A 26,843-nucleotide genomic window follows, 5' to 3' on the forward strand; every position below is an offset into this window, starting at 1 on the left:
ATTGTGTTACCGCAGCACAAAACTACGAAAGGTGACTTGGCAATGGAGGAGACAAAATACTGTCCACTGAAGATGCTTCAAAAGAGAGAAACGCGTCTGGCCTAAATAAGCCCCCTATTACAGTTGCAGAAGAGGAATATATTTCAGTACCATTGGTAAAACTGCGACTGTGGAAAAAAAACAAGAAAGAGAACATGGGTACCATTGTGTATGTGCCATACCTTTCCTTGATTGAAGTGCTTTAAAATAAAGCCAAACGCGTCCGGTGTAAATAATACTTTTATTACAGTCGCGAAAGATGGAATATTTCTCAATATTACATACGACACCTATGTCGTACTTACATTAAATGAGATATTGTTATACAGTAAATTTTATATGAAATTTAGGTATCTTGTCCACATTTCATTCTCAACATTGTGGCAACTAAAATCGACCATACGGAAAGTATACGCTATGGACTTCTACCTCTGCAAACTCTTCAAAATTTCGTGCAATGGTTTACTACATTTAATGCTGCATAATAACTGCGTTGAATATCGAAACAAAATTAAGTCATTTATGGGGGGAAGGTATCAGTCAAGAAGACGTGTAAAAAGCAAATTTTTGGGCCAAATAGTTTTTGTGAAATCGAATGATAAGTGTGTCAAAGCAGTGGGAACACCATGTGTCTGTACAGGCGAGCAGTGCAGTGATGACAAAATGGCACACAGCGCGGAATGCGGCGAGCACGCGTCTGCAGCAGCGAAAGGGTTAATGAAGAGACAAAGCACTAGAAATTTCAAAAAATTGCGTTCAAACGAATATAATTCGTGAAGTAAAGCACTTCGATATTGTTTTTAAATAGTGAAAATATAAAGCACCTTTCGTGTAGCAGCCCAACGCCTCAACCATTACGCTAAGGCACCTCGTCCGACTACACAGCGCCATGAGGACTATAACACGTCACGCAAAATAGTGACAAACACTGTTGGTATGACTATGAATTACTCGCGCTTCATCGAAGTACAATAGGAAATAAACAATTACCGCTGTTCTTGCGAAAAAACGGTTCGTGAGAGTGATACAAACACCTTTCCTTGCTATCATCTGAATTAGGACTCTTATTGCTTGTTTGGTTTAATTAATTAATAGAATATGAAGCAATTGGTGTAAAGAATGCTTTTTCCAAACTTTCTATAAAAGAATGTCTGCTATCAAGACATTGCTTTTGTTCTATTACTTTATTTATGACTGAACGTTTCTAAAACTGAAGACAAGTCGTCCATGCTCTGCACTGCAATCGAGATGTGGCAACGTCGTTCTCTGTTCATTGGCTGACTGTGTTTTGTGACGTCAGATGCGCAGAACGAACCTAAACTCGGCTGCCAACATAAATGACGCGCACTAACAGTTATGACTGCATCATGAGTTTATTGAATAAATGCCCTGGTAAGGAAACCGTTATTGAATTGTTTCATGAATGTAATGAGAATATGCCAGACAGTATTACCTTCAAACAGTGGATGACAATTGTGGTGTGCGTACTGTAAGACCTTCGGTACACACACCATCAGATTATTTGACTTGTCGCTCTAACGAAGTAGGCGAGTGTCAGCAATATGTCTCGTGGTCTTATTGTGGCGTGTTTATCTTCTGCCTTTAGGTCGGACGATAGAAATGCCACCTGCACGCTTAGTCGCAGATTGACGATGACCAACTTTAAACAGAACTTGATTAATTTTCACACACATTTATTAAAATAATAACAAGCATAAACATTACGTAACTTGATTCTGGATGCTATTTACAATTGACAATCTGAAGTTCTTTTGGTCTTGGTACGTTAATCCTATTCTCACATCTCTCTGATACTTGACAAAGTGTCTATACATTTATCTTCATGGCTATGTGCAGGAATATGGTAATCTTATTAGGCACAGACTGAAACTTGACTATAGACTGGTACAGAGTAATGCAGACTCGTACAGACTGACTAATCGGGGGTCTGTACACTCGTTGTAATACCTTGCGCGTTCAGGTATCACTGCGCGCGTGTGATCTGCGATGAGAAAAGGTTCTACGTTAGCAGCAATCTCATTGGCTGCGTTACATATTAATACGCGGATCGGTGGAAGCAGAATTTGGTCCGTCTCTAAGGCAGCGCCATCTCGTAGTGCAGAGACGGACGAGCGCTGTGCCTGCGCTGTTGTGCTTAGTGGGGCGCGCTCTAGTGGGAAAGTTGTGTACGCGCTAACTACGCAGAACTATGTACACAACAGCAATTGACAGGGCAGAAATGATAACAGTGGTTAAATCTCAGGAAGAGTACATGGAATCTCTAATTGATAACTTACAAAAACTCAAAAGTCGCCACTATGTTTCTTAACTCCAAAGTAAGTTTTGGAAGGACAAAGAAAGCACAGCTTTATGAAACTGAATGCCTACTGCCAGCTGATTTTGCAAAAAAAATTACATTTGTAATTCAGGATGCTATACAAGAGTACCACTGGGTCAATGACAAGGCAACAGTGCATCCATTTATTCTCTACTTTAAAAATAAGATAGATGAATGAATGCAGAGTCTCACGGCGATAACATTGAATAAAATGTTTTCAGCTGCCTTGGCCACAGCGTCTACAGAAAACCCACCCACACAGACCTGTACCTGCACGCCACCAGCCATCATCATCCAGCACAGAAGCGCACAGTATTGCAAACATTGGTGCATCGTGCAAGAGTAATATCAGATGACGACAACCTGCCCCACGAACTGAGCCACCTACGCAAGGTTTTTCAGGAATAACGGCTACAGCACCCATCAAGTGAAAGAAGTGATTTCTCAGAAATATCAGAATAAGACCAACGACGAAGAGCAGGAAAAGAAACTTGCTTTGCTGCCATTCTGTGGCTCTGTGTCAGGCAAGATAAGCCACCTGTTGAAAAGACACAAGATCAAATCGATCCTCAGGCCTCCAACGAAAATCCGTCAATTACTGAGACCAGTTAAAGACGCTGTAGGTCTCAGAACACCTGGAGTTTACGAAATACCTTGTGAGTGTGGCCAGAAGTACATCGGACAAACAGTGCACACTGTGGAACAACGCAGGAAAGAACATGAGAGGTATTATCGCCTACGCTATCCAGAGAAATCTGCGTTAGCTGAGCATGCGTTAGAAAACAGTCACCACATAAAATTTGACAATACTTCTGTCGTGGCTCGCACTAACGGCTTCTGGGACAGTTTAATACAGGAAGCTATTAAAATAAAAATTACCACAAACACCCTGAATAGAGATGGTGGCTTACAGCTCAGCGCTGCATGGGATCCGGCAATCGCGCGGTTGAAGAGGGCACATCGAACGCCGACTCAAAACATGCCCATATATGGCAATGTCACGGGCACCAGTGACGTCACAGCCGGCAGCTAGCATATATAAGGGCGCACCAACAGGCCACTGGCGGTCATACACTTGACAATGGCCAAGGAGTGCTTGGCCGAAAGCTCGTGTAGTTTTAACCAATTGACGCGGTTGGAAACCCGAGAACATTTTATTCAAGAAAGATGAAGTTTGCAGTTCCTCAATTTGCGTTCTAAATGACTACTTGGAGCACAATACTTTGGCTGTACATGTGTTCCAAAAATATGCAATAAACCAAATAAAAGAAATTTTTTTCAAGGTGGAGAAGCTGATATACTTTTCAGATGGAAGTGGTTGTCAGTCTAAGAACAAAGACAATTTTTCAAATCTGTGCAACCACAAAGTAGACTTGGGTTGGAGGCTAAATGGCGCTTTTTTGCATCTTGCCATGGTAAAACTGCATGTGATGGAGTAGGAGATACAACAAAATGTGAAGTAAAGCCAGCCTACAAAGACCAACCACAGACCAAATTCTCACAGTACAGGATGTGTATGTCTTTTGCAAGGATAATATTAAAGGCATTACCTATTTTCTGATCAAGAAAGAAGTAGTGGTTCTGCATATGAAAACAACACTTCAAACCAGATTTGAAAATCATATAGCAATAAAAAAAAAAAAAAAAAAAAACAAGGCATTTCCACAAATTCCTTGGCATTGCAGAGAACTTAGTTTGATGCTATGTAACATCAGAAACTGAAATTTATGAGGACCATTGTGTCTGTAAAATTACATATCTTGTCTTTAATGTTGAATGACATAGTGGCATGTGTGTATGATGGACAGTGGTGGCTTGCAGAGGTTGAAAGAATAAGTTTGGAAAACAATTATGTTTTTGTGCATTTTTACCACCCTACTGGCCCAAGAACATCATTTAAGAAATCTAATAGTGACAAAGTTCGGATACCAATGAAAAATGTAAGGAAACTTTCAGTGCTTGAACTTACCACAGCAAGTGGGAGGTCTTCTTCTGTATTACAGAAGCTGTCTGAAGAAATAAGTGTTCTTATCATTCACCACCAGGTTTAGAAACAGTCGCACCTCGAAGGATATTAATTGAAAATATTTATATTAAGTTTGTCAAAATAATATAAATGTTAATTTCAATGATGTTTCCCCTTTCTGTATATAATTCAGTACCTTACTTCAATAATAATTGATTATATCCTGCCAGTATCACACATCAATGTGTGAATTATTTCCCCATTTTCAAAAATTCATATCTTTGTTCACAATCAGAAATCAATATTGAAATTTTTACAGAGTGTTGGTATCATATAGGTGTACAAACTGGGCAAAAATCAAATTTTTATATTCAGTCCCACCTAAGATACCCAACCCCAAACTTTACAAAAAATTAAAATTTTCAAATTTCAAAAATTCATAAAAAATTAAGGAAACATTCGTAAGTGTTCTTGCTCTATATGAGGCTAGTAGGGTATGATATCTAACTATAGGAAAAAATAGGCTCTCATAAATTACTCATTGTGTGTTATTTTTGGGCCTAAAAAGTGGATTTTTGAAAATTTGGGTACCAAACTTTGGAGGTAATTTTGACTGGTTGGTTTTGAATGTAGGGTATTTTGTATAATAGACAATGTTGTAGAGGACACTTTTTAACATAACCCAGTGCAGAGAGATTCACTTTTTTGCTAACGTCTCTGCTCTGAAACATCGTTGCGTGCTTACAAACAAAATTGGCCACCATCCAGTAAAGGTTAGAAAAAACTGTTTTGAACTTCACAATTATAGGGTATTCACATATAAAAAAAAATTAAAATATTTAAAAATGGTCAAGCAACGAACTTAATTTTTATTGGACCTCTTCATTTTAATTGACCCTGAAGTCACACCAATACCTAAAAAGGGAAGTCGGAGTAATCTGTTGAATCACAGACCCATATCATTAATGTCGATTTGCCGTAGGGTTTTGGAACATATACTGTATTTGAACAATATGAAGCACCTCGAAGAAAATGATTTATTGACATGTAATCAGCACAGATTAAGAAAATGTGGTTCCATCTAAACACAACTAACCCTTTATACTCGTGAAGTAATGAGTGCTATCGACAGGGGATGTCAAATTGAGTCCATATTTTTAGATTTTCAGAAGGCTTTCGACACTGTTTCTCACGAGCAGCTTCTAAGCAAAGTGCATGCTTCGGGAATATCGCCTCAGTTGTGCTGGATTCATGATTTCCTGTCAGTAAGGTCACAGTTCGTAGTAATAGAAGGAAAGTCATGGAATAAAACAGAAGTAATATCTGGCGTTCCCCAAGGAAGTGTTATAGGCCCTCTATTGTTCTTGATCTATATTAACGGCATAGGAGACAATCCCAATAGCCGTCTTAGATTGTTTGCAGATGATGCTGTCATATACCGTCTTGTAAAGTCATCAGATGACCAAAATGAATTGTAAAATGATTTAGATAAGATACCTGTATGGTACGAAAAGTGACATTTGTCCCTGAATAAAGAAAAGTATGAAGTTATTCACACGAGTACTAAAAGAAATCCGCTAAATTTTGATTATGCGATAAGTCACACAAATCTGAAGGCTGTAAATTCAACTAAATGCTTAGGGATTACAGTGACAGATACCCTAAATTGGAAAGATCACATAGAAAATGTTGTGGGTAGAGCCAACCAAAGATTGTGATCCATTGGCAGAACACTTAGAAGGTGCAACAGGTCTACTAAAGAGGCTGCTTACATGACACTTGTCTGCCGTATTCTGGAGTATTGCTGTGCGGTGTGGGATCCACATCAGATGGGACTGACGGATAACATCGAAAAAGTACAAAGAAGGGCAGCTCATTTTGTATTATTGCGAAGTAGGGGAGATAGTGCCACAGACGTGATACGTGAATTGCAGTGGCTATCATTAAAACAATGGCTTTTTTTGTTGTGATGGGATCTTCTCATGAAATTTCAATCAGCAATTTTCTCCTTCGATTGCGAAAACACACTGTTGACATCCACCTATATAGGGAGAAATGATCATCATGATAAAATTGAGAGAAATCAGGGCTCGCACAGAACAATTTAAGAGCTCGTTTTTCCGGCACGCCGTTCCAAAGTGGAACAGTAGAAGGTGGTTCATTGAACCTTCTGCCAGGCACTTTATTGTGAATAGCAGAGTAATCACTTAGATGTAGATGTTGTTCTAGGTGACTATCTTTGTTGCATTACATTCACATGTTTTTCCATTTTGGGGCAGGATTGTGCTTTTTTTTTATGCAGGTAAATATTTGGTAAAGAATTTGAAAACTGAAGCTGTTGGTTGAATGAAGTTGTAGTCTGAATAGATACAGATAAGAGTGGTAGAATACCCTTCATTTTATAAATTCAAAGCTTTGGTGTCCATTACGGGGAAGACTGGTAAACCCTGTATTTAACATAACATCAGAGTCTCGGTAAAGGGCAAAATATGTGTCATTTTGAGGCCGAGACCTCAGCAAATAAACATCCAGAAGTATATGTAAAACTTCACGCCAGATTTAAAGTGTGTGCTGGACTGTGATTTGTTGTCTGCCGCAGATGAGCACTTGCCTGTGAAGTCCAAGTCCATCTCACAGTTTTAATCTCCCGAAAGTTTCAAATCAGTGTCCACTCCACTGTGAACCGAAAATTTACCATAGATCCAGAAATATGTTGTTCAGAACGCACCTCACTTTGAGAGCATATAATGTTGCACCATCTTGTTTCAAAATAATAAATGCTGTGGACTAGTTACAATATCGTAGACAACACCAATAACTGAAGAAGATTTGTACTATCAGAATGTTTTCTGGAGAAAAAAAAGATCCAGTGATGAAACCAGCCATCAAAGCATATGAATTCGAATCTAGCATATGGGTTTGCTGAGCATCAGATTTGGGCTTTGGGTGTTGGCTGTCCAAATACGCAAACAGTTTTTTCAATAATAACCACACATTATTTACGAAGTATTCATTTTCCTCCAAACATAAACAATATTCTCAGCAAATGATGTGTGTTCTGATCTATTGTCTGTTTTAAATACATTCAGTAATTACTGTCAAACATTTCATGTGTGAAAGACAAACATAAAGCACTGAATACAATTTGGAATACGGTTTGTACTATAATCAGACTGGCAATAGTTACTTAGTTACTGGATATTGTTTGCTGTGCATTTGCGAAATACCATTTAGAACACATTGTTATGTTCTGTTCTGTGGTTACTACGTTTGTGGTTTTTTTTTTTTCCCTTCCACCGTATGTTGTGTGTGTGTGTGTGTGTGTGTGTGTGTGTGTGTGTGTGTGTATTTATTTATCTATTTGTTTATTTTTCAGGGTCCAAAGCAATTAACGAGAGATATTGTGTGGTCCAGTAGACAGTTCAAACTACTGTCAGAGTTGGGATTCAAGGTATGGCACACTTCATTGTGTTGATTTGAGTAAATAGACATAAAGATAACTATTGTGCTTGGGTGCTGGCAGAGATTCATATATTTCGCTCAGCGTCTTTTAGTATCACACACATTTTTTTGGTCTTCAAAGAGACAGCAGCTATTAAGTAGAGAGATAACTTTAATGCATTTCAGACGACATCATTTTACAGTAGTGAAAATGGTGGAATGTTTAACCAGAAGCATCTGTATGTAACATACAATCACCTTGTTGTTCCTCATGTAATTGGGTATTAAATCTGCTACCTGTGTACCTTATCTCTTTTATATCTCAGTAATGCAACAGTGACAGTGGCACCAACATCGAGGGTGGGGGGTGGCACTACCAACAACTGACATCTGCTGAAGATGGCCGATGTTTTCAAACCAGTACACCATTATGTGCACAGTCTTTGTATTTCGTACAAGAAAGTAGTAGTTTGTGACATCCTGAGGGTGAGTAAGATAAGAACTGGGATATATCTCTGAATATGTGTTCTGAAATTTCTTTTTGATTGGAGGTAACAGATTTCAAACAACATAAAAACAGGGTGTTTATGACCCGGTACAACCGGGAAATGTAGAAAAAACCTGGGAATTTTTTCATCTGGGAGAAAACCGGAAAAAACCCGGGAATTTTTCGGAATTCTGGGAATTTTTCATTGTTTTAGCTTTCAGTTAAATTTTTGTAATTTTAGCTGGTAACAATTGGTTCTCTAGCAAAGGTTGTTACTGTATCCTGCTACTGGAGAATGATACTGCAGCAATAAAATATAAATGAGAGTAAAAAAAAAAACTTTAGTGGCAAAGGAAATGCACAATTTACAACAACAAAACACCGAGCACGCACAAGTGTCCACAAATAGCAAAAATATGTCATAGGCTGTAGGTTGAAGAATACGTAATTCTTCGTAACAATAAACTGCTTGCTATGAGCATGAAGTCACAACTGTTCACATTAGGTTTGTTTGACCAGTTGCCAGCGGGCTGATGAGGATGTGCAGTTGACTCGCGTATGAGCAGTACCTTCTCGTGCTTCCCACTACCGGAAATGTGGCTGTTAGCTGTATCAGCAGTAGCAGCAAGCAGCCAGATGCAAACCAGAAAAATTTTTCTCATGCGCCCTAGCTGCCATATTCGCGAATGCGCAGAGTTGGCCGAGTTGTAGTGGGGAGGGGTTTAATCTCCATGTGACCTGTGTTTGTGTTAAGTGATTTCGCTGCTTCTCTTCGTTTACAGCCCCAACGTCAAATGAAAACAAAATGGATTTCTGTGGCCGGGAGCTATCGAGTGAATTAAAATACATTCACATAATTATGGAGGAAAAATATATTATTAGTTTCATTTTTCTGATTTTATTTTATTTCCAAGTTATTAACAGTCAAGCATCAATCACCTTGCAGAACAATGTAGTTAATTTTGCTAGTTTGCTAAGCAAATTTGGCTTTATTAATCTTTCCGCAGAGGCAATCATTCTATTCGAAAAAAGTGTTTCATTCCACAGTATTGGCTAGTTCCAACTGTTCGCTGAATTTCAAGTGCATGGTATCATCTTCTGCCTTGTATGGCATGCGATAATAAAGAACCAAAAATGAGATCGTAGAGTACTGGTACTCCAAGAAAATTTACATCCCGAAAACCACGCTGAAAAGCTTAATATCAGGTTGGATCTACTTCATTGTGAATCGGGAAAAAACTAATGTGCACTTCAAGCAGAATTATGCATTTTAGTAATGTTGCTCTTGGTAGTATCCTCTGATGCCCTGTTTCTTTTATGGTCTAATATAAGCTCTCTTAGTGCTTTATACATACGAACATGTGGGCTTCCTACATCACTGCAGCTGCGCACGCGCAATAATGCCTGTTTTCTGGCGTTCTCTGGCAACTGGTAAATCGAACCTATTTCTAACAGTCTCCGGATACTATTGCGAACGGTGGTTTGAAAAGCGTTACTTTCAAAGTAAATTTCTTTTTATGCTAGATGAATTATGTTACGTGTTAGAAAGTGGGATGAATTTCTAAATCACAGAGCGTTTAAAACTGAACAGTTTGAGGATCAGCCACCTACAAGAATTTCGAGCCCAGTCATTTATGTCATAATTTTAAATTTACTGGCACATTTGTGTGATGAATCTTGAAGTGTAACATGCGCAAGAAAGATCAGTAGTACATGTGAAAGCTTAGCTTCTGTTGTAACTTGTTAATGTTAGAGACCAGTATTATATGTGAAAGCTTAGCTTTCCTTGTAGCCTTACTATGTATATTAATGTAAACCGTTAACTTTCGCTCTTTGTGTGTTCACGTTATGTAACAGTGATCTTGCTATTGGCTGACTATAACACGTGTCCTATGGTGTGAATATCTGCTGTCATCGGCTGGCAAGATCACGTGGCATGAGATATGATTGGCTTACAAAAGGACATCGCAACCTCGGTTTCAATGCTCCAGAAACAAATACACTTTGTTTAGCGCAATTCGAATTTATACTTTCGTAATACTAAAATATGCAGCGTATATGTTGCTGCAAATCAAAGGTCTTCCGAAAACTTCTCTCCTTTTTTTTTCATTAAGTCTTTCCAAAACTTCTCTCCTCCGTCTTTGCTTTTTTTCCAGTAAGTTCCACGCGAGTGTATAAAATGTTAACCATTCAAAGGATTGATAAGTTTTACAGTTCCGAGGGAGAATCCACGGAAAATGTACTGTCACTTAGCACGGAAAAAGTGTATTTTTGCCCAGGAAAAAGAATCTTTGTAATAGTTCATTGAATGTTACCTTATATTACTTACATGATGCATGTTCTGTGGCTGTGTAGCCATTTCATACTTAATGCACACAAAATCTATAACAGAAATTTTTGGCCTTTGTTATAACCTCAAAAAACTGCGTGTTAAAATGAGAAGTGTGACAAATGTCTATTTTGAAGCTGAAGTTTCTGTAATGGATCTTTTTTGATATGTGGCAGGTGGGCATTAACACTCTACAAATTATTATTACTGATTACTAACATTTTTATTGCAGAAGTGTGCTAACTCTCGTATGATGTGGTTTGCAAGGTGGTGTATGTTTTTTCCACTTTGTCTTTCACACGTGAGTTGAAAGACAGTTATTGAAGTTTAATTGGCATATGTCTGTTTTGTTGAATTATTTGAAGTTGTTTGTAATACTGCTTTTCAACATCATCACGGATCCTCTAGAGAACATAATAGAACATTTCTCTCTTCATCTCATATATTCATAACATTTGGCTGATTATTCCAGTAACTGAGGGAAAAGTGTACAGTACACACCACTTTTGTTTCGGGGCAGGTGTAGCTCATTCACATGCATTCAGATTTTTTTAATAGCAAAAGCCCCAACCTAGCACTTGCCTTCAAGCACTGAGGCCTTGTGGCATCTGTCCCACCCACGGAGGTTAAAATAGATTCTGACCTCCTTGCTAGGATAGGTCCTAACTAACTTAACCTAACCTCCTGGATCCTGCCAAAGATTCGTGGAGATCACATTCACTGCGATCGAGTTGTCGGCCGAGGTTGTTGGTTGACCTGTGGCAATAGTGTCTGGGCTTGTTGTCATATGCCACGGTGAATGCAACCTAACTGATAAGATGATGCCTTTTAAAGTTCTGCAGTTCCCATCTTGTGTGTCGGACTGAGTGCTTGATTGTATTGTGATGAGGCACCCAAATACGAAAATATGCCAAGTTTTAGAAAAACATTCACCTGCCCATTTTGTGTTTATTTGCATCAGACTTAGAAAGCATGTAAAAAAATTATGGAAATTGCTTGCAAAATGTGGAGCCGTTGGCAGGATTCAGAGGAAAAAAAACAATAAATATCTGAGGAAGTGATAATGTGAGAAGTTTAAGGTCTAGCAGCCGTGGAGTTATTTATTGGTGGTTTTTATAAAAAGTCAAAGAACACCATTCTGGCTGTAGAAAGTTTCTTATTACAACCCTGACAGGTTTCATGCCAATTTAGGAGCCTCCACCTGTGATCTAAATGAGAATCCTCACCTGTGGATGTGCCTTATTTGGCATGAAATCGGTCTAATTTAATTATTATTATTATTATTATTATTATTATTTTTTTTTTTTTTTTTTTTTTTTTGCAGCGATGCTCTTTGCCAACTTGTAAAAATCTGGACATTTGGCTGTGGTTGCCCACAATTCTAAATAATTTATGGATACCTATGTCCTCTGGGAATAGAAGTATAGCTTCCACTAGTTTCCATTTAAATTGTCTCAAAAGCCACTTTACAATCACATGTATAGTGCCTTTGAGGTTTTCACGGATTTGTATGAGGTTAACAATGTTCATAATGTGACCAGTGTGTTTCTCGTGTTCTCTGGATTTGTTCTCCAAAATATACCAGAAGAGGAGGAATTTCTTCGCATAGAATATACATTTAAGTGTCAGGAAGTCTTTTCTGAAAGTATTTGTACGGAGTGTAGCTGAGTAAGGAAGTGAAACATGGGCATTAATCAGTTAAAACAAGAAGAGAACAGAAGTTTCAGAAGGATGTAGCTTGTAGTTGGTATTCCAAGATGAAGAGACTTGCACAGGATAGAGTAACATGTAGCATGGAGAGCTGCATCAAACCAGTCTTAAGACGACAACAGTAACAACATATACCAGCGTATATAATCTGAGAGACAACATGAATTGTGTGGTATAGAGTGCATTCTCAGAACATCAGAAAGAATTGTCTGCTATACTGTATAATGTAGTGCAACAATACTTAGAACATGTGTGACTAATGAACTTCATTGCCGTCACAGTTGGCATTCTGTCTCACTGCTTGAAATTGAGTTGCATCTGTTATGCTGATGTTGTAACCAAAGGGAGTCACTTTCAAAACTAGTGGGAGTTCATTTTGGGTGTTTCTATATACTGGGTCTCTGTGGAGAGTAGGCTTAAGTAATTGATTATAGATCATGCCATGCCATGCCATTCCAGACATGTAGTTGGACAGTCCACAAAAATGTCTAAATAACACACACACACACACACACACACACACACACACACACACACACAGCTTATGGATGGGGGGAGGGGCAGGTAAAGCTTAATACAGGAATCTGGCACTGGTTTGCTCACCCTGGTGCTGGCAGGGGGATTTGGATGTGACACATGAAGTAGTGGCAGAGTGGGCTGGGAGTGGCATTAGGACAGAAGAAGGAGACATTGAAGACAAGAGTGTGCAGAAGTTACAACAGAACTAGTATGTGACATAACTGCTTTTACGGGTTGCCCTGCACCTGGTACAACAAATGTCTGTCACAGGATGTCTGTTGGATAGGTGCAGAAGACAGACTTTGTTCTTGGGATATGACACCTGTAGCAAGCAGTTGTGATTTCTTTTTTTGTTGCTACACCAAGTTGGAATGTCCAATCAGCCATATGTGATGATGTCCTGTGTAACAGCATGAACTTCCACATGCAATAGCAATAGGTTTGTGTTCAAAACAGATAAATCCTAAGTTCTCAACATTGTAAATTTTCTGAAACTACTTAATGGGTTTTGGAGAGTACTATATGGTTGAATTTGTATCTATGATACTAAGAGCAGACATATTTGAAAAAAATGTAGTTGATACCAATATCTCAGTATGAAATATAGTTGTGGCAAGAGACTAATGATTTTTAGCGAGGACTTTCTTACAAATCACCACATCAGTTATGATGTCTGAAATGATTCCAGCAGTTTTGAAACAAATAGCTTAGATGAATCGCCCTGCTTATAAAATGAGTTGAAGGGCATTAATGACTTGGCTGTTTAGCATCCTAAGCCATAAATAATCACCAAAATGAGTGGAACATGCTGAAATAAGACAAAAGCCTGAAAATTAAATGAAGTAGAAAGACAAGTGAGGCTAAAAAAGATATCACTAGATTGTTGGAATGGTAGTATGATCCTTAGTGTGACACTGTCAAAATCATGAATGTCAAGAAGATGATAATGTTATCAATATTGTGGTGTTTCTCACCTTCTTGTGGCTGATTCAGGGTGTCAAAGTGGTCAGTGCTGCTAGGTTACAGCATGTCCTGTAAAAAATGTCATACTATGAATGATTGCATATATCTTTAAGTGATATGTTATTTAGATTATATTGATTTCAGGGTCATGAAAATGAAAATGTAGAATGATCTTATCAATAGAGGTGTGTCATTTAGGATAAACCCGAGATACAGGTTCATATATGTGAACTGGGTTTATTTATAAGGGCAAATATATTTAAACAAAATAGGTTTTAGATTTGGGCTCTTTAGTGTAGCCTCAAATCTATATGAATGCTACTGATGACCGTTGTAAATTTGAAGAAGGAAAAAAAAAATCAACCTATTGTGTCAAAATAGAAAACTAGTCCAGCCAATGTGTAATAAAAATTTGGCAACAATACCAGCAGCTTTTCTATAACTGAAATGAGAATTCCAAGAATTGCAAAATCATAATGCTTATGTCTTACTAGAGTTCTGTGAATTGTTAAAGTTCATAAATATAGAACTGTGGACACAATTGAAGAATTTATCACAGACCTCCCAAACGCACTTAGTTTAGAAATGCGGTAGCAGTCGACAGTGGTGAAAACTGCTCTTCAGGGCAAGATTATCAGTGGTGATACTCTTGTTTTAAAAATATCAAAATATTCCTACCTGTTTTTAACTTTACACCACACTCGACACCTTCAGTGGTATGTGGTTAATAATGCAGATTTCAATACTATAATTGAAATCACTGCTTACTGACATCTGTGACAACCACTGCCATAGCAAGTCATCTGCTGCTCAGTTCAGAAGGAAAGACTGTAACATTTAAATTTTTGTGTATGTATCTACGCTGCTTGTTACCTGGAGGCAACTGCATTGATCTGAATTGGGCAATCATCACATGGTTAAAAGCCAATTTAGCTTTTTCATTGTGGGCATTTAGTAATTTCCATTACACCCTGTTTCAAGAGATCTACAAGATTTCTAGGTCCTGAGAAGTAAGTCTTCCAATTTCAGTGATAATGAACTTTTTTGGCACAACAAAATCATCATTTTACTATTTGAACTGTTTGACTTCATCCCTTCTGATAAATGTATTAACAAAGTCTCGGGTTTTTATTTACACTCATTTAAGGACTGTACAGACCGTGTGTGCCTCGACTCGGTATACTTCGTTGATAATAATTACTCAGTTATACTTGTCGTGTAGTAGAAACAGCACGAGTGCTCATGACCAAGCTAATATACACCGAAAGACAAAATATTGTTGAAGGTAATAATAAACATAATTTTCCTTTTCCTTGTGCACAAATAAATTCAGTTGCATTAAAGTGGCAGTTATAAGAGGTAATTTTAAGATACAGTGTATGTATAAATTGCCTTGTTAATAACATACACCGAGACTAGAAGAGATGGTCGTACCGTCAACAGGATCTTCATGTAGTTGTAACCCGTAACAATTTCCGTAGCTACAGACTGCAGAAGAAATAAACTTTAGACTAATTTCAAAAAAAGGTTATGAGACTGGATCAAATGTAAACAAACATTTTTGCATTTCTTGTGTGCTGGATGTATGAGGCATAAGAGTTTCTATAGTGAGGTGAGGAGAGATCCCTGGAGGGGATAACTGCTGCGATCGGAGAGAGAGAGAGAGAGAGAGAGAGAGAGAGAGAGACACACACACACACACACACACACACACACACACACACACACACACACACTGCCAGACACTGCAGTCATTTGTGTGAGAGTTGCGCGTGTGTGTGTGTGTGTGTGTGTGTGTGTGTGTGTGTGTAGTCTATGCTGATGATGAAGGCCTGTTTGCCGGAAGACTTTGTTTGACAGTCTTTTTGTTGTGCCTATCTGCAACTCAGCATCTCTGCTATATTATGAGTCGCAACTATCCTTTTCATAATATTGTAATTATACCGTCCAGGATTTTCCGTTGTTTGGACTTAGGAAAAAAGAAGAATGAGAATATGCTGGAAACATTGCCCATGTTCAGCAATACTGCACTACAGCAGAGAACATCAAGGCTAATCAACAACTCATCAGAAGTGATGGGCACTTATCTGTGCCTGAAATTTCTTAGAAACGTCACATAAGTGTCCAGTCATTCAATAAGAATGAGTTGCAACTCTGTAAAATGCCAGTTATTTGGGTTGTCTAACTGCTAAATGAAGCACAATAAGCTGCTTCGTATGCTTCTAACAAGTTATGCCTTTTTTGACAAAATCAATCATACTTGATGGGGCTTGGCTCCATCATTGCTCCCTCGAACTGAAGAATGCCGGTATAGAGTAATAGAAGAGTGCAACATGGTACTAGTGAAACCTAAGCACAGTTGTGTGCTGGTTAGACCAGTATGCATTGGATTGCTGTTGTGCATTGTGCCTAACTTCCTGTCTTATAAATATGACTTGCTGCATGTTTAGACTCGTGAAGAATGCTCGGGGTGTAGAGCGTTTCAGAAACAAAACAAAGCTGCTACAATTATTGTGCTATTCACTTCAGTCACATCCTCATATTTTCTTTGAAAATTGACTTACAGAAGGGTAGCTGATTATGTAGAAAAATAACAAAAGTAAATTTTAATTTAGTTTAAATTGCAAAAGTTTTATTACTGAAGGTGTATTTATGTTTCATCCACCCTCTGTATAGTGGTGCACGTGCGTGCGCATGCAGTCCACCTCGATGTGTTTTCTTCTACCTGAAAAGCGATTGACTGCTGGAGATAAAACAGTGGCATATACTATGAGGGGTATTCAAAAAGTAATGCAACACCTATTTTTCTTGGCCAATTTCCGTTGGAAAAAATGCAGAATATATTGTGGGACATAGTGGATTATTGCCACTTCAGCCACAATAGTTTCATGAAGTTCATTTAGGTGGTGGCACTATGTGTAGCCTTCAAAATGACATTCATAACAGAGGTGCATTCGAAGCAGAGAGCTGTCATTGAGTTTCTTTTGGTGGAAAACTAGAGCATCAAAGATAATCATAAGCGCTTACAGAATGTCTACGGAGACCTGTCAGTGAGCAAAGGCATTGTGATTCACTGGATGAGACATCTGTCATCATTACAACCAGGTTTGCGCAAACCTGTCCAGACTGCCGTGTGCCAGCGACTCACAGTGTTAAAATGTGCAGACGCCCTCATTGTAGATGATTGACAGAGTAGAGTCAAAAACCTTGCTGCTCAGCTGCCTGCCACCTAAGAGGAGACCATAAGGGGCAATGAAAGACCATTTGTTGATGCAGCAAGACATTGGCACCAAGGTCGACCAGTAGAAGGGGTATCATGCAGGTATTCAGGCCCTCCCAGTAAGGTGCTGTAAGGCTATCGCATTGAATGAAGAGTATGTTGAAAAATAGGATTTTGTAGCCAAAGCAATGGGGAATAGTATGGTGTATTGGAATCCTGAATAAAATGAATGTGCTTTCAGAAAGAAAAGTGTTGCGTTACTTATTAAATGCTCCTCATAATATACCAAGTATAAATCGACTACCTCTTCTACCAGTGGGACTGTGATAACCTCCCTCTTAACATCGGACCAATTTTCTGGAACACTATGACTGGCTTTTACCCACATGTCGTCAATCCACTCTGTACCCAAAATTAATGTCTTCCATTTCACGTGAAAATGTATATCACCTGACAAGTCAGAATGATGATTCAGTTTGAATTGAATGACTGAATTTGAATCAACAGATTTATACAATGCTATGTGAAGTTTATGCAATGTAGGATGCTCTCTTAAGATGTTGGTGATAATTGTATATGCAATGTCAAATTGTCTCTAGGGCAAAAAAAATCAGATTTATTATTTACTTTCTAAAATGTGTGGTGCATAGTAACATGAGATTCATACACCCTTTCAGTCAGTTGCAACTGCATTTGAAATGTTCCTTCCGCTTGATGCATGGATATTCCGTAACAGCTCGTGATATTCCACGCAACCCTACAGGCAGATTCCACATACTCATTGGCAATTCTCTGCATGCAAAACACAATAGATAATGTACTGCCTATTTGTTGGCAAACCTGGATTAATTCTCTACACTACCACAGTATTAAAACAGGTCTAAAATAAGAGTCACAAGCCCTGTTATGAGCCATGAAATAGGGTTAAACGTCTCACTATTCCCATATCACTTATAAATTCCCTGCAGATCTCTGCTACTTTCGAGACTATGATACAGCCTCCAGATAGGAAACAAGCACTTGAAACAGTCGTTACATCTACCCCAACTGGTTTGTTGCAATTCCCTTCATTCATATCTTCCATAAACAAAACAGGAAAACAGTCCAAAGAAAAGGAGATGGTCAAGCACAAAAATTCCGCATTGGAAAACTGAATTTGTCCTTTACTACACCTAATTCATTAAATTACCCAGGATGGTAACTAATGGCGCCACTCTCTGCTATGAAACCTCTTCCTGCAGAGTATACACTGAGGTGACAGTGTCATGGGATAGCAATATGCCCATATGCAGATGGCGGCAGTATCATGTACACAATGTACAAAAGGGCAGTGCAATGGCAGAGCTGTCATTTGTACTCAGGTGATTCATGCGAGAAGGTTTCCGAAGTGATTATGGCCACACGATGGGAATCAACAGACTTCTAACATAGAATGGAAATTGGATCTAGACATATGGGAATCCATTTCAGAAATCATTAGGGGATTCAATCTACTGAGATCCACGGTGTCAAGAGTGTGCTAAGCATACCAAATATCAGGCATTGCCTTGCACCGCTAACACTGCAGAGGCCGACGGCCTTCACTTAACAATGGAGAGCAGTAGCTTTATCGCAGAGTTGTCAGTGCTAACAGACAAGCAACACTGCATGAGATAACCGCAGAAATCAATGAGGGACATACAACAGTTGTATCCAGTGCGGTAAGACTTGCCATTAATGGGCTGTAGCAGCATAAAGGCATAAATGCCTTTGCTAACAGTTTGACATTTGGCTTGCAGCACCTCTCCTGGGCTCATCACGATATTAGTTGGACCCTAGACTACTGGAAAACTGTGGTGTGGTCAGATAAGTCCCAATTTCAGTTAAGAGCTGATGGTAGGGTTTGAGTGTGATGGACCCAAGTTGTCAGCGAGGCACAGTGCAAGGTGGTGGTGGCTTCATATGATGTGGGCCGTGTTTACACAAAATGGACTGATGTAACTAGTTTTGTTTGGCTGCTTGGAGACCATTTGCAGCCATTCATGGATGTGATGTTCCCAAACAGTAATGGAATTTTTATGGATGTCAATGCGCCCTGTCACTTGGCCACAATTGCTCATGGTTGGTTTAAGGTCATTCTGGACAATTTGTGTGAACAATTGGGCCACCCAGATTGCCTGACATGATTCCCATTGAACATTTATGGGATATAATCGAGAGGTCAGTTCATCCACAAAATCCTGCACTGACAACACTTTCACAATTATGGATAACTATAGAGGCAGCATAGCTCAATATTTCTGCAGTGGACTTCCAACAACTTGTTGAATCCATGCCACACGGAGTTCCACACTATGCTGGGCAAAAGTAAAATATGTTGAAGTACCGTCCACTGATCTTACGTTAAATGGCTCTTATGGGTGTGGAGTAAGTTTTAAAAAAATTTTAAAAGTAACAAATAACGTTTCACAAAATATGTAGATGTTCAGTACTCTGAGGTGCATATGGTTATTCTTAGGCTGTAGTAGCCATGCACCATCAAATAGAAAAATCATTTTACAACACTTATTTACAGTGATTGCATTATTGTACCAAATTTGTACTGAAGTCAGATTGTACATAAAACACACACACACACACACACACACACACACACACACACACAGCAGTTGGTTCTAGTAAAAATTCATCAACTGGAGGAGTTAGCCACCATTAAATCGTTTAGGCTCCTCTTGAACTGAACTTTGTTACTAGTTAAGCTTTTTATTGCTGCTGGCAAGCTATTGACTTAAGTGACTTAAAACCTTTGTCAAGATTATTCTTATTTCTAGTATCAGTCCCATGAACTGAGCTGTTGGTTTGAAAAAGGAATTATGTTTGTAATTACAAATTTCATTAAGGAGTAGTTATATTGGGAAGCAGTAATTAGTATCCCTAGTTCCCTTAACAGGCATCTGCAGGATGTTGAGTTCATGCCAGAAATAATTTGTGTTACTTATTTTTGGACCAGGAAAACTGTAGACTGGCATGATGAGTTACCCTTAAAGTTATCCCATGTGACATAGTGTGACGAAAGTAAGCAGAGCATGCCAGCTTTCTTATTTTTCTGTTATATATGTCTGACAATATTCGCATTGCAAATATAGAGATTTTTCTAGACACTTCAGCATTACTGTGGTATGATCCTCCCAGTTGAATTTATCATAAAGCTGTACTCCCAAGAATTTTATATTGTTATCTTCTTCTATCTATCTATCTATCTGTCTGTCTGTCTGTCTGTCGTCATCATTTTAGGCATATACTGTCAAGAATTGTGAGACAAGTTCTAAACTGCATGTAGTGGGTTTTTTCAAAGTTGAATGACAAATAATTGGCCAGGAACCATTTATTAATGCCCATGAAAATTTCGTTAATCGATCCTTCAAAGTCTACAGTTGATTTGCTACTTATTGCAACCTTTATATCATCTGCAAACACAACACACTTGGCATGTGGTAATGGTACAGGAGAAGGTCATCGATGCAAGTGAGAAAAAGTAAGTGCCCTAAGATGGAAGATTGTGCATCACCACATGTAATTTGTTCCCATGTGGATGATGCCTGATAATTTAATCATGTCTCTTTCCTAATGAAACATTCGTTTCCTGTCAGAAATATAGCATTTGAAACATTTTGCTGCATTTCCTGTTACAGCATAATAGGAAAGGATATTGTGATTACACAGTCAGATGCCTCTTGACACATCACAAAATATACCAGTAGCCTGTATTGTGTAATAAATTAAGCACCAGCTTCAGGCTGGGAGGGATAGTGACCTAGTATTCTGATCCAAGATAATGTTGCAAAAGTTGGCCTACATGTCTGGCATGAAAACTACCTAACAATTAAACTTCCTTTCTCTTTACTGGCTTCCCTGTATTCTTACTTATCAATCTACTGCTGAAAGTTTGTTGTGCCCTATCTACATGAGGCTCATTAGTTTCTAACTGAAGCAAGAGCTCAAACTTATTTGTCACATTTACCATAAAGCTATCAGATGAGGTTCTAAGCCTGTTCCTTCTATTACCAGTTGCCACTTCCCACCTCTTTTTACCCTTACCCCCCTTTAATCTGTCCAGATATTTCCTACCCTTGTCAAATTCAGCCTGAAGGGCAGCAATTTTATGATAATTAAATGGACACCCTAGCTGCAAACAGGCGTTTATGTACTTCCTTGGGGACATGTTGAAAATGTGTGCCCCGACCGGGACTCGAACCCAGGATCTCCTGCTTACATGGCAGACGCTCTATCCATCTGAGCCACCGCGGGCACAGAGGATAGTGTGTCTGCGGGGACTTTCCCTTGCATGCTCCCCGTGAGATCCACATTCCCAACATGTCCACACCACTACATTCGTAGTGCGCCTAATAGATGTTTGCCCATCATACTCATTACTCATGGCAGATTAATCTACCAAGTCCCGTATGAGTTCGGGCATAGCGTGTGCGTTCGCACAAGAAGGTCAATGGCTGGGAAGCCATATTTGAACTATATATGATGGTAGTATCTGTTCCCGAAAGAACAGTTACCATGGATGACCATGCAGCTTTGCTAGAAATGACACGATAATTAAATGGACCCCTAGCTGCAAACAGGCATTGATGTACTTCATTGGGGACATGTTGAAAATGTGTGCCCCGACCAGGACTCGAACCCGGCATCTCCTGCTTACATGGCAGACGCTCTATCCATCTGAGCCACTGCGGGCACAGAGGATAGTGTGTCTGCGGGGACTTATCCCTTGCATGCTCCCCGTGCTCCTCTGTGCCCGTGGTGGCTCAGATGGATAGAGGTTCTGCCATGTAAGCAGGAGATCCCGGGTTCGAGTCCCGGCCGGGGCACACATTTTCAACATGTCCCCAATGAAGTACATCAACGCCTGTTTGCAGCTAGGGTGTCCATTTAATTATTATTTCATTTCTAGCAAAGCTGCATGGTCATCCACGGTAACTGTTCTTTTGGGAACAGATACTACCGTCATATATAGTTCAAATATGGCTTCCCGGCCATTGACCTTCTTGTGCGAACGCACACGCTATGCCCGAACTCGTACGGGACTTGGTAGATTAATCTGCCAAGAGTAATGAGTATGATGGGCAAACATTTATTAGGCGCACTACGAATGTAGTGGTGTGGACATGTTGGGAATGTGAATCTCACGGGGAGCGTGCAAGGGATAAGTCCCTGCAGACACACTATCCTCTGTGCCCGCGGTGTCTCAGATGGATAGAGCATCTGCCATGCAAGCATGAGATCCCAGGTTCGAGTCCTGGTCGGGGCACACATTTTCAACATGTCCCCAATGAAGTACATCAATGCCTGTTTGCAGCTAGGGTGTCCATCTAATTATCATTTCATTTCTAGCAAAGCTGCATGGTCATCCACGGTAACTGTTCTTTCGGGAACAGATACTACCGTCATATATAGCAGCAATTTTAGGCTCCTGTTCAGCTGTCTTCATATTGTTACTACATATCCTACAAAACCATAGAAGGGCCTCGTTTACTTCTCCAATTTCCACACAACTACAGTCAACTTATAGAGGGGGGGAGAAAAAAAAAACTATAGCACCCATCACACCAAACCTTGGATCTAACAGTTCAGTGCCAAGACAGCACTTCTCACTTGTGATAAAAATAATACATTGTGATGCAGAAAAACAGGAACATTTGTAGTTGATGTTGGCAGCTGTGTAAATGTTCAATAAGTAGGGGAAAACACCAGACTGTTTAGTAGTAACAGACTCTTAAATACTATGGATCGTGTGGGACATTGTGAAAGTATTTTACCAGTGTGGTGGCACTGTGACAGCTTCACAATGAATGAGATCTCACTTTGCATTAAAGTTCTTTCTTCACAAAAAACTTATTGGGCATGCATTGGCTGTATGTACACTAGAAAACATTGACGCTGTGCCTGCTGCAGTGCTAAGGAGTCCTCATCATCTGGTGGAAAAATTACCTTGTCATTGGAGCTCGTACATTGATGTGTCCCAAGAATACTCCATAGTCTTCAATTTCATACTTAAAAGTTCAGGTTATTCAAGAACTGAAGTGAATGATTCTGTATTGCTAGTGCAGTTTTGTGAAAACCTGTTAGTTAAAACCAGTCAGGATACTAACATTACTGAAACTTTTTCAGTGTCAGACAGAACCCATTTTCACCTAAGTTGGTACATGAGTTGCATAACATGTATTATTGGTCACAAACAAATCATTTTGCACTTCATCTGCATCTATAACGTAGAGCTAATGTTACTGTACAGTGTGCAGTGTTGTGTCGTGGAATGATTGGCCCTTACTTCTTCAAAGAAGAAGGAAACACTGCTTTCAATGTGTTGTCTCAGTTTTACGTCAACATGACAGACATCTTTGGCTTCAAGACTCCATTCTCTTCCAGATCTTGACATTCAGCACACATGGTTTCAACAGGATGAAGCCACCTCAACACAATGCCCGACATTCCATGGCTGTAGTGGAATGTTTCTTTAGAGATTACATAGTTTCAATGAATGCTAACTTTGCTTGTCTGCTCTGACATCCAGGCTTCAGTTCATGACTACTTTTTGTGGTAACATCTGAAGTGTGTTGTTTACCAAACTAGACAGACTAATTTTACCCAGCTCAAGACTCGGAAAGAAGAAACATCCTCAATATCCCAGAGAACATATTGCACTACATTGTGCTAAATCTTCTGAGTCAACTTACCAGAATGGTCAACAGTTGAATGACGTAATTTTTAAAAAGTAATGCCTAATGAGATTTCAACTCTTCTAGAACACGCATTTAAACATGAAATAAGTTTCATTCATTTTTATAATATTCCAGATTTTCATGTTTCTTTGTGCCACCCTGTACTTTAATAAGAAAAAGTCAGTTAAATGACCGATAAACAAGAAAACGTGTTCATGAAAGTTAAGATAACTACTAATGCAACATTTCTGAATTGAACAACTTAAAATTTACTATACTTTCCGGTAATTTGAACTATTTCTGGAACAAAAACGGAACAGTACAATGAGATTCTGTAAGTTCCCTATGCCAATACATAAAAAATATGACAACTTGAACTTACATTTTTTCATGTTTTCATTAACAGTGTGTACAGAAAATTAAAACCTTTAATAGTAGGTTTAAAAACACACTTATGTAAGTATTTAATGAGTTATCTGTGATAAAATAACTATTATTTCATGCTCAATAACTTTCATGAGAGCTCAGAGACTCGTGCATCTCTTCTAGCTCAGGTCTGCTGCCAACAGCATTCAGGTACTGTCAGCTAATAATTTTTCAGTGATCTCCATTAGTACTGACGTCCAAGGTGTAATGACATTGAGAGTAGGGATGGTACACAGAAACGGTGTTTGAAAGCAATTTAAAGTTTGTGATATGGAATATATATCATAGTACATGTTTGCTTAATTCAAAAGTTTCTTACAGTTACGATATTGTTTGGAAGAACATCTTTATGTTGTGCTCTAAATCATTTGTAGAATTGCGTCATTTGTAAAAGGGAAATATTTCACTGCTTACTTATGTATTTGTGTTGTAAGGTAATGTATATATGCCTCGGGTCAAATGGCATCTCATTGAATTTGATGAGAAGTGTGTTGGTGTTGGTTGAGATTGGTGTGGTGACCCTCGTGGTGATGAGATTAGTTCAAATATGTTAAATGACAACTAATGAGCAGTTTGAAATCGAGCTGTAGTCATTTCAGCTGTATGGGTTTCAGGATTAACATAATACAGGGTGATTCAAAAAGAATACCACAACTTTAAAAATGTGTATTTAATGAAAGAAACATAATATAACCTTCTGTTATACATCATTACAAAGAGTATTTAAAAAGGTTTTTTTTTTTCACTCAAAAACAAGTTCAGAGATGTTCAATATGGCCCCCTCCAGACACACGAGCAATATCAACCCGATACTCCAACTCGTTCCACACTCTCTGTAGCATATCAGGCGTAACAGTTTGGATAGCTGCTGTTATTTCTCGTTTCAAATCATCAATGGTGGCTGGGAGAGGTGGCCGAAACACCATATCCTTAACATACCTCCATAAGAAAAAATTGCACGGGGTAAGATCAGGGCTTCTTGGAGGCCAGTGATGAAGTGCTCTGTCACGGGCTGCCTGGCGGCCGATCCATCGCCTCGGGTAGTTGACGTTCAGGTACTAACCTTTTACGTAGGACTCTCCATAAAGTTGATTGTGGAATTTGCAGCTCTCTGCTAGCTCTGCAAGTTGATTTTTCGTGGGCTGCGAACAAATGCTTGCTGGATGCGTGCTACATTTTCATCACTCGTTCTCGGCCGTCCAGAACTTTTCCCTTTGCACAAACACCCATTCTCTGTAAACTGTTTGTACCAACGTTTAATACACCACCTATCAGGAGGTTTAACACCATACTTCGTTCGAAATGCACGCTGAACAACTGTCGTCGATTCACTTCTGCCGTACTCAATAACACAAAAAGCTTTCTGTTGAGCGGTTGCCATCTTAGCATCAACCGATGCTGACGCCTAGTCAACAGCGCCTCAAGTGAACAAATGTACAACTAAATGAAACTTTATAGCTCCCTTAATTCGCCGACAGATAGTGCATAGCTCTGCCTTTTGTTGTTGCAGAGTTTTAAATTCCTAAAGTTGTGGTATTCTTTTTGAATCACCCTGTATTGCATCTGTCATTTCTTCTGTTGCCAGACAGTTTTTACAAAATAATTTTGAGCTTTGCGTCTGCTTCATTGTATTTTTCTGCCTCTGTTAGTGTTTATGTTTACAGTGGATAGTTATGCTTCCACAAAAAAGAAAGAAAGAGCAAAAAGACAGAACTTCTTGCAATTTGAATGGAGACAGCAAACATGTTAAAACTGTTTTGTAAAAAAAATATTTGTAATTGAGTAACAACCATCTTGACACTGAAGTTTGGTTATTCCTGCATTTTTACAGAAGGAAGATATCGAGAATGCCTTGCGTGCAAGCAACATGATTCTTGAGGATGCTCATGAGCTACTGTCCACTGCTAGTCGTGTGGGTGTAGAGAGCTGGCGTCGTCATGATGATCATTCGCCATTTGATCTCACAAGTGGACACCCAAATGTTGGAGCATGTGCTGCTGGTGTAGGTGTTGGTGTTGGAATGGGTGCCTTTCCTGGTCAGAGATTCAACCCTGTTGCTGCTCAACAGATGCCCTTTGCGCCACCGGTTAGTCTAATTGGTGAAAGTTTATATTAAGCTGCAAATCTAAATATTCAGTCTTTGTTTATAGCAAACTACACTGATTGTGACAGTAAGATATATTTTCATATATGTTGAGTGATTACTGTAATATTTTTTGCATAATTAGCAGAGTAGCTGGATCAACTGGAGCAGTGTGAAAGATAAGTGAACTGAAGAGTAAGGGGATGTTAAAAAACTGGTTATAATCAAGAAATTTGGAATACTTTTTGAGTAATGTTCTGTGGTAATAGAAATACGAGATACATTCCAAAAAAAAAAAAAAAAAAAAAAAAACTCAGTGGATGTTTGCTTGATTTGATTTTGGGTCCATTATTCCTTCTTCTCATGTTTTACCATCTCATAGTTTTCAGTATTTGCTGTATACATCTATTATGTTTCTAAGTGAAAGTATATAGATTCAGATTTCGATCTGGCACACACTTGTAAATTGTCACACGTTTTTAATTCATATTCAGTTTGTTTTGTTAATATTATGTTTGTGGTAGATTAAGTCTTCACACATTGTGTTGTGATAAATATTAAAACAATGATTTTGTTTTGTATTTTTGCATCATTTTTGAAAAACAAATACAG

At 38.8% G+C, this 26,843-nt stretch overlaps 1 protein-coding gene and 1 non-coding gene across 2 annotated transcripts in view; one reads left to right on the forward strand and one right to left on the reverse strand.

Moving 5' to 3' along the window:
* The window catches only part of LOC124774893 (protein Gawky), a 277,306-nt gene that overhangs the window by 162,986 nt on the left and 87,477 nt on the right, over positions 1-26,843 (forward strand). Inside the window, exons 14-15 of the mRNA XM_047249552.1 lie at positions 7,720-7,794; positions 25,980-26,234. Of these exons, the coding sequence (XP_047105508.1) occupies positions 7,720-7,794; positions 25,980-26,234 (330 nt within the window). The remainder of the gene's footprint in view (positions 1-7,719; positions 7,795-25,979; positions 26,235-26,843) is intronic.
* Positions 21,226-21,300, reverse strand: Trnat-ugu. Its single transcript has one exon. It is a non-coding gene; the product is annotated as a tRNA-Thr (tRNA).

Source organism: Schistocerca piceifrons, chromosome 2 (assembly GCF_021461385.2).
Source record: "Schistocerca piceifrons isolate TAMUIC-IGC-003096 chromosome 2, iqSchPice1.1, whole genome shotgun sequence".
Lineage (NCBI taxonomy): Eukaryota > Metazoa > Arthropoda > Insecta > Orthoptera > Acrididae > Schistocerca > Schistocerca piceifrons.